This window comes from Agrilus planipennis, unplaced genomic scaffold (assembly GCF_000699045.2).
Source record: "Agrilus planipennis isolate EAB-ADULT unplaced genomic scaffold, Apla_2.0 scaffold44, whole genome shotgun sequence".
NCBI classification, from domain to species: Eukaryota; Metazoa; Arthropoda; class Insecta; order Coleoptera; family Buprestidae; genus Agrilus; species Agrilus planipennis.
Genome location: NW_020438939.1, coordinates 1,429,782 through 1,439,835, shown reverse-complemented (window position 1 = coordinate 1,439,835; position 10,054 = coordinate 1,429,782). Strand labels below are relative to the sequence as shown.

The 10,054-nt window shown below is 32.0% G+C and overlaps 1 protein-coding gene across 1 annotated transcript in view; it reads right to left on the bottom strand.

Annotated features, from left to right (window-relative positions):
- LOC108733543 (luciferin 4-monooxygenase-like) overlaps positions 1-3,076 on the bottom strand; it is a 16,388-nt gene extending 13,312 nt beyond the window's left edge. The window contains exon 1 of the mRNA XM_025974506.1: positions 2,887-3,076. Within this exon, the coding sequence (XP_025830291.1) occupies positions 2,887-3,012 (126 nt within the window). The 5' untranslated portion in view covers positions 3,013-3,076. The remainder of the gene's footprint in view (positions 1-2,886) is intronic.
- Positions 3,077-10,054: the final 6,978 nt, after the last annotated feature.

Sequence of the window (10,054 nt, the reverse complement as noted above, 5' to 3'; positions counted from 1 at the left end):
TATATATACATCTTTTTAAAAATATTTACGACAGATGGCATATAAACTTATACATAATAGATAACTACAATAAATGAGCAATTGACATTATTATCAACAATAAATTTGATTTCAATTTAGCTCTCAATCAAAAGATGGACCTTGGGACTCCATGAGTTAGTTAATAATATATCACATCTCATCAAAATAAGCATTATTTCCTTAAATATAAAAGTGTGTATTTAATTCATTTAGAAAAATGAAGTAAATGTTAGGCATTACAGCATGCCATATTGTTCTCTTTTTTTAATAAATAGTATAATTTACGTATGTTTGATGGCGTTTGAAGAAAATGTAATAAATTAAAAATTTAAGAATTTATTAGGATTCTTTTACTTTTATGCAGTCCGTGTCGCAAGCTTTCACCAGCATGAAACTATTTCTAATTTTTTTTTTTAATAAATGCAACTGTTACAAACAATAAACAATTAACAAAAATGTATCGGTGCATAAGAAAAATGCACTGTTATAAGTTCATTTGTTATGTAACAAATTCCATCAAATTTTCCATCCAATATTGTTACTCGGTCGCATTGAGAGTCGCTGATCACGAATATGTAGTTACGCTCTCCGGGGTACCTAGGGCCTAGGGCGATCGTCATACACGTCATCTCCAGGAATTATGTTTTAAATTCATTAGAATCAATTGAAATTAGTTATTCGGGGGTTTTAAGGGTTGTTGAACACGTTATAATATATTCGTATTCAGCGGCCCTCAAATGTTGTAAGCTAAAATTACGTAAAATTCTCGAACAAAAAACATATGCTGTTAGTAGAAGTAACAGTGATACTTACTTCAACTTGCAACAATAAAAATGCATAGGAATTGGCTAATTTTATTATTTATAAAAAATATTTGTAAAAGAAAATAAAACAAAATGTATCCTCTCTGTCCGTGTGTCACAGTCAATTTTCTCCGAATCTACTAGATCGATTCTGTTGAAATTTAGTACACGAATGAATTTCTGTGATCCAAACACGCACGCATAATGTAAATAAATTAATTTTGAACATGGGGATCATTTTTGGGGTCCAATAAGACATTTAAAAAAAGCAAACTGGACGGAACCCTTTCAATGCGAGGACAACTCGCACTTGTCTGTTTTTATTCTTATTATAATGCGTAATGTGTACCTTTTTTTAACGATTGCTTCAATGTCTTTGCACATCGAAGCTCCTCCCCAGCTTATCTCCTCAAGACTGCTGATATCATACTTATCCACCAAGGGGCTGTTGCTGAGAAATATACAGAGGGTCGGAACCACTAGCATACGGTTCACCCTGTATTCTTGTATACATCGTAAAAATACGTCAGGTTTAAATTTAGATAGAACAACAGAAAGCGATTGACAGTACAATGAAAGTACTTGCTGCATGCACCCTATCAAGTGGTAAAGAGGGAGACATATCAATCGTACACAGTCCTTGGACATGGTTCCAAATAGAGGATCACTAAAAAAAATAATTAAGTATTCAAAAGTTGGATAAACAATTAAGATCACTCAAATGGAAGAGGCCTAAAAACATGGCGCCAATAAGGGGCTGTCATTTTGAATTTTTTAAAATGATTAAAATGGAAACTAACATTATAAATATTGGCATTATATGTGATTGGACCGACACAAACCCACGAAAATGGAAAAAAACAAATCCGAAAGTCAACCTTCAGATGATGAGAATTTTAGTATCAACTGTTTACGAATATCAGAACCANAAAATAAAATAAATAAAAATAATTTGTAATATGTTAAGTGCATAAGCACACGATCAGTTGAGAGAAAGGATGTTGGAGTATGAACTTCAGGATGTTATTATTTTTTTTGAGCGACGCGACGTTTCGTTGGACTCAACGTTAACCATCCAAATTTATGAAAAATATTGATTATTACTTATGATTTTGTATCAATTTTTTTTGGAGTCACCTTTAAAACGTAAACACTTTTAATTTTGAAATTTAGGTAGAAAACAATATTTTTTAAAAATTCCAATGGGTTAGAAATTTGAATTGTTTTTTCCATTTTCTGGCTTGGTTTCAATGCTTTAATTTTTTTACAAAAAAAATCACAGTTGGCAATTATGGTTAAAAAAATCGACCCTTTATTATCTACTCAAAAAGTTAAATTAAAATTATCCTGCTAAAATTTGAAGTATGTTTTAATATATTGTTATGAATTATCGCAGACGATTTCTGAAAGTTTCAGGTTTCTAGGTAATTCAGAAGAAAAGTATTGTTTTAACTTTGAAAACACTTTGATAAGCGTATTCTGTTAACAACCCCAACACATTCGTACTCACATATGTAATCACAGGTGATAATGTTTTTTTGTGCAATTTTCCACCTTTATTTCCTTTAATTCACAAACTGACGTTAAGCCACAAAAAAAATAAAAACAAAAACTAATTGAAAGAGATACGTATTATAAACAAATACAACAAACAAAATGTTACTTTAAATGGCCAATTTCCAATTAAAAGATACACATTCTCCAACGTTTAATTTAAATTTTAATCATCTATATCAGCACCTGGATGAAAGTATTAGTTTAAGGTAGGGTAGATTCGTATGAGTTGAAATATTTTTGATAAAGTCGCTAATCTTCTCCGACCTTCTTTACAAAAATAGCAAAATTAACTAGACACTGAACACTTAAACGTTATTTTTGTATTTGCTACTATAAATTATATAAAAACTGAAATGATTACACTTAATAATACGACGCTACCGAGCGTCAAATCTTCTCAAGATAAATTTGGAGTTTCAATTTCGGAAACGAGGTGTTTAAATGGAACATGGTAAATGCCATGAGTATGAAATGAAATTAGTTATTAAAAAGTAAGGAAATTTACCTGAGCAATGCTATGTTTTGGGGCATTTTTGAGGGCTTGGAACAGGAGCTGTCCTACGGGCAGTTCCGGAATACCGGAGTTACCTTTGCGGCCCTTAAGAATTTTATCACAACTTTTGTCTGCCATTACTACTAGATACTGGTTGTTTGAAACTGAATGAGTAAAATTTTATCAATCGTATTTTTATATTAGTTGATAATTTGTCTGGTTATTATCAAGTCGTTGTGTATTTCCTCTTCTAATATTTATGAAAATGTAGAACATGAATGATAAATTAAAACTTGAATGGGGTGAAAGTACAGCAGTAAATGTAAACAGATAGCAGGACGTATGCCTATAAGAAATAACTAGTAATATGAATATACAGCAATATTTAGTGAATCAAACAAATAAATCTTTCAGTTTACACAAATTAGTTGGTCATTCTTCTTACTAAAGATAATATTGATTATTATTATTACAGCATAATTGAATGAGGGTTTTGCTACGACTAGAGAGGGGGGTAAAAATCGACCTTTTTCTTTTGATCTCGCATAAGAATACACGAATTTTATGTTTCAGTAATGTTTACCAAACAGTAGTTCGATTAAATAAATTTAAGATGTTGATCAAGATTTTTGAAAATTTGTATCAAATCGAATTGCTTTCTCATCATGCTATTATTATTATCTATGCTAATATTTTAATTTATAGAGGTCGCTCAATACTTTTTTTAATTTTCTAATTGTGTAACTCTTTTGTTTACATAATTTTATATTAACAACCTACTTTGTTTTGTCTTCAAATTAGATCAGGATTCTATAAAAATTACATGTAAATGATAATTTGTCACCGATAGTATGAAGTTATTTATAAATANACAGAATGCTTTATCTGTAGTTTTAGTATAAATTAAAAATTTGTGATTTACATAAATTTAAAAACAAACACCCTAATTTACCAAACGGAAGAGCTGTTCTTAACGAATATAACTAGTTCGCCTTAGAAAACGTACCCAGACTACGTGACTCCCCAGGGGAAGGGGGGTCTTCAATAATACCATGCTTGGTCACATGGACGAGCGGGCTTAGGTTTTCGTCACGTAGTCAATATCCTCTAGGGAAATTAGATATTCAAAACTTTCTGTTTGCGAAAAATTATTTAAAACCATATTTATAAATTACTTTGTGAAAATTAGATGGGGAGGAATATACTACGGCTGGTCACTGAGGGGTGGTAAAAAATTTGAAAAAATGGGTAACTTAGTATGGCCACGTACAATCTGCTATCCTCTATTTTATAATTTACATCCCTAAATATATGAAAGGAAATTTTTGTATTTTCTTTCATCGGGATATTTTGTATAATACTATTTGCATTTTAATTAAGTTATTTTCACATTTAATATAATGTAACCGGTTCGAACATGGCATCGGGTAAAGCAGTATTCATTATTCTGAATACCATTTGAAGATAATAAAACGTTTTATTATGCTATTATGCTTCCGATTTTCAAGTTAAAAACGACGATAGTTGTTATTGATGGAACGACTGTTGTAAATAAATAAATAAAAAAACACCTTATCGCAATGTTGTTAAAGAAAATAACAGTACTATTACATTAGCTACTACCATAATAAATGATAAAATGTCTAAACGTATATGTACCTATAGATATCTAACTACAATTAACAAATTTTAAATACATTTGTTGTACCACATACCTTACTGATGGTAGAAGGAGGGTTCATACTGTTGACTTGACTTGCTCTTGTTAGCAAACACTGGGCAGATTGACACTGACGCTTTTGATTTCGTTTTTGTATTGGCAAGTTTCGCCACAAATAAGTGATAAAAACTATGTAAACTTGGGCGATTATGAACAAACCTTGAAAGCGTGTGGTTTACTCGAGAAATAAAACAAGAAGAAAATACTCTTCCCCCTTTTCCTTCGGAAATATTAACCCCGCAAGTTACGATAAAACACAATTTGTGCACTGTTTGTATAATATATTTAAAATAAGAATCGAGATACAGAGAGGAAATGTTTGTGGACAGGCATGTAAACATTACAGATAACAGGACTACCTATTATTGATGATTATTTACTTGAATAGAGCTACGTGAGGTCATCAGAAATATTCCTTGGCGATATAAGCGAGGGTGGCGCATATACAGGGTGATTTTTGCATTGTTGTAAGTTTCACAAAACTATGTCACCGCTTTTGTTTCTGTTTATTAAAATTTCTGTTAATTGGGTGTAATAATATACCTCCTCGTAATTAATTGTATTCTAAATAGTAAACAAACACCTGCAGATGTTTCACAATATATTAATGAATTAATTTCCTGAATTAAACATAATGTTTTGTAATAATAAATGAAAAATTTATAAAGACGTTAAGATTCACACTAAAACTTTATAAAGCTATTTTAAGAAACATTCAATTTTTTGTTAGTTATTGTGTTTGTTACAGGGAGTTCAATTTTAATGAATGATTTAGGAAGCTTTTTTTAAAAACATAAAAAAAACAGATTTTGTAGCAGTTAGCAAAAGCTAGTAGATCTTTTTTGGAGGAAAACCCATTTTTAAATACTTATTTATTTTGTGCCCAAATAATATTTCTTTGTTTTATATCCTCAATATCCAAATTCCTTGTAGCCTCCATAGCTGGTGTTGTCATGCAGACCTTTGTAATAATTCTTGAACCATCCGACACCCCTTTCTTTGCATTTTGTTTGCAGGTTTGCGTAATATCTCTCACTTTCATCTGTTGGACCTTCTAAGCGAGAATATCCACAATTGCGAGGACTTTTAGGGGCTGACCCTTTGGTGTTTGAGCTCTAATAATTAAAAAAGTAAAATCAATAGAAATCAATCAAATCTTTGTGGCAATCCTTACTATTATTTTATTAATACAATGGATCATCATGAAATTTTGTACACATATTTTTAGGGGTACAGAAAAGCACATAAGGTACTTTTTAACCAGAAGAAAAAATGCTGTTTCCAAGGGAGAGAAAAATAAGTTTTATGTGGTCGTCGATGATCATTGTCACGCGTTAAGGATATCAATGCGAGCGAAGCCGCTAAACTATTGGTTTATAAAGGATTCATTCGCACGATTCCCATATACCTGCTTTTGTGCAAATAAAATTAAAATTTAGAAAAAAGTTTTGTTTTAATAAGAAAAGTTTGATTTTATTACGTTCTTTTGCTATTTCTATTTTTAACAAGGCCAATAGTTCAGAATAGTTTTAAAATTTTTCTTTTACTAGAACCTAAAAGTCTAATCGATATTCCTTGTTCATTGTTAGTATATTTTTACAATATAAATAGAAAATATGCCCTAACAATTATCTATTTTAGCGACCAATATTTATTGAAAATGGCAGGTTTTATCAGTTATACGAAAATGACGCATATTTTTCGAATGTTTTGATACAGTAGGGTTATCACCGACTATATAATTATTTATGCAACAAATGTTTTTTAAACAAGATTTTTTTGGTTTTTGGATAATGAACGTAATTAACAAAATGTGAAAATTATTGTATAGGAATGCGTATTTATTTTTCTTTCCAGTATTATCATCTTTGACGTAATTATTCTCTTCTTTGTTCACATAATAAGCTATTCATATCGGGGTGGTAAATTACCAACATAATGAACGTACTTTGACTTTGTTTTTAAAAGAATTTTCCGAAATTTGAAAGCCTCCCAAGGACCGTCCCCTTAGTCCCTTTCCACCCTTAGTTCACTACTGCATTTAAGTACAATTAATTTCTTTTTATTAATTTATGTATGGTTCTACGAAATTAAAATGTAATGTAATTTGTGGCGATGGTTTTACAAGGAACATTTTGTTAACAAATTTGAGTACACATTTACAATCTTGAAAAAGGACTAGTCTTTCGAAACAATTTTAGAATGCATTTTTATGTGCAATTTTTGAAACATTTCATTGCGTTTTGTTCAGTTAATTATACTGTTTAGTTTATTATATTATAATTTGTTAAGGTCGACTGATTATAATTATAGTATTTGTACAGAATGCTTTATCTGTAGTTTTAGTATAAATTAAAAATTTGTGATTTACATAAATTTAAAAACAAACACCCTAATTTACCAAACGGAAGAGCTGTTCTTAACGAATATAACTAGTTCGCCTTAGAAAACGTACCCAGACTACGTGACTCCCCAGGGGAAGGGGGGTCTTCAATAATACCATGCTTGGTCACATGGACGAGCGGGCTTAGGTTTTCGTCACGTAGTCAATATCCTCTAGGGAAATTAGATATTCAAAACTTTCTGTTTGCGAAAAATTATTTAAAACCATATTTATAAATTACTTTGTGAAAATTAGATGGGGAGGAATATACTACGGCTGGTCACTGAGGGGTGGTAAAAAATTTGAAAAAATGGGTAACTTAGTATGGCCACGTACAATCTGCTATCCTCTATTTTATAATTTACATCCCTAAATATATGAAAGGAAATTTTTGTATTTTCTTTCATCGGGATATTTTGTATAATACTATTTGCATTTTAATTAAGTTATTTTCACATTTAATATAATGTAACCGGTTCGAACATGGCATCGGGTAAAGCAGTATTCATTATTCTGAATACCATTTGAAGATAATAAAACGTTTTATTATGCTATTATGCTTCCGATTTTCAAGTTAAAAACGACGATAGTTGTTATTGATGGAACGACTGTTGTAAATAAATAAATAAAAAAACACCTTATCGCAATGTTGTTAAAGAAAATAACAGTACTATTACATTAGCTACTACCATAATAAATGATAAAATGTCTAAACGTATATGTACCTATAGATATCTAACTACAATTAACAAATTTTAAATACATTTGTTGTACCACATACCTTACTGATGGTAGAAGGAGGGTTCATACTGTTGACTTGACTTGCTCTTGTTAGCAAACACTGGGCAGATTGACACTGACGCTTTTGATTTCGTTTTTGTATTGGCAAGTTTCGCCACAAATAAGTGATAAAAACTATGTAAACTTGGGCGATTATGAACAAACCTTGAAAGCGTGTGGTTTACTCGAGAAATAAAACAAGAAGAAAATACTCTTCCCCCTTTTCCTTCGGAAATATTAACCCCGCAAGTTACGATAAAACACAATTTGTGCACTGTTTGTATAATATATTTAAAATAAGAATCGAGATACAGAGAGGAAATGTTTGTGGACAGGCATGTAAACATTACAGATAACAGGACTACCTATTATTGATGATTATTTACTTGAATAGAGCTACGTGAGGTCATCAGAAATATTCCTTGGCGATATAAGCGAGGGTGGCGCATATACAGGGTGATTTTTGCATTGTTGTAAGTTTCACAAAACTATGTCACCGCTTTTGTTTCTGTTTATTAAAATTTCTGTTAATTGGGTGTAATAATATACCTCCTCGTAATTAATTGTATTCTAAATAGTAAACAAACACCTGCAGATGTTTCACAATATATTAATGAATTAATTTCCTGAATTATTTTACCTACCACAGACAACATCAAATTAACTAGGAAAAATGCCAAAAGAAACAATTTTTAAAATTAAAAACATTACACTTCCGCTTCCGCAAAAGTTTTCTACTGTTAACTACAACAATGTAACACACTTTATCGCTTCTTGGCTCTCCTTGTTTCGCTTTCTGTCGCCTTGTAACTAGAAAAAACTTTGGATTAAGGCCGGAGGATAGGGCGGAAAGTCTTCTTCAGCCTGCTGTTAGGAATCATGGGTAAGGGTGGGTGGCGGTTGGACGAACGAAATGAAGACAGAAGAGAGTGAAAGATTGTTATAATCTAAAGTCTAAACATGTTGGATAAATTTAGAAAATGATTGACATGTTCCTCGAATGTGACCGATAACATGTGTTATTTTATTAATAAATTGGATTGGGTAATCGATATTATGCTTACATCGTTATGTCAACATTCTGGGGCTTTTCTAGAACGTTGTTTAGACCGTTGCGGTATTGAATTAAGTGCAAAATGATTGATAGCAAAGCCATCTTCATTCTTTTAATCGTTTTTGTGAAGTAACCATCAGTGTCAATTGAAGCACTGTTTCTATCCCGATGATTCTTTAAGGCTCGGAAATCCCACTCCATATCTTGTCATTAGCTGTCATTGAGAATGGTCTTTCTTCGTCGACTACGATTCTCTCAAAAGGCGCACCCCTGACACTGTTTTTGAAGCTTACTGACGTGACAACGTCTTATAATTCGATGGAGCCGGCTGCATGCACGAAAAAAAATGACTCATGCGGCGTTACCTCGCTCTGAGGCGTTCCATTTAAGGCTTGAAGGGCAAGCGAGAGCGCGGAACGAGCGACAAAGAGGCACAATCGGCCTCCGCGTTCGGCAGCGTTCGACATCTGTCTCTCTCCTACTTGAGTGAGCGATGCGTCCGCGTGGACAGCTGATATACAATAATACATTTCCATTTACCTCCTTCTCTATATCCATACAAAATATCTATCAAACAAATAAAATTAAAATTTTCTTTTGAAAAATGAAACCATTCCATCAGTATTTTCTTATGACGTTGTCACGTTTAATTATCGTCGGTAAACCGACTTTACAGACAACCGATTTTTTTTAGTTCCATCTGGATTCTCTCACACTCTTTTTAAAATGCCGTGGTTTATGGAAATATAATTCCGTTGGGTCCGATAAATTTTTATCTTTTCAAGATCCCTAGGGTTGAGCGTCGATTAGATTACAACAGGTCGATGCCAGTCCTTTCTTTTTTACACATGAACAATGTCTGCAGTTTTCCACGAAGGTTTCCAGGATAGTGCAACTGCATTGCCATGTTGTTTGCCTGGACGACAGTCAATATGGAACTGTTATTCTTGATATCGCTGTAATCAGCGTGCATTCCAAAAGACCTGAAATTGCCATAGGCCATTTCCAGTAGTAAATGCAATTTTCTGCTTGTCTATCGGATGTATATCAACCTGCCAGTATCCAATTTTTGAAGTGTATAATCATCTGATCGTTTTTGAAAATACAAATTAGAAATACGTGAAACCTGAAAAACACCCTTACTTAAGGGATATACTGTAACCCCGGAATGTTTCGTTATGAGTACAACATTACACAGGCATTGAAACTAGGTAAATGTATCAGTAGGTATAGCATTTTCAAA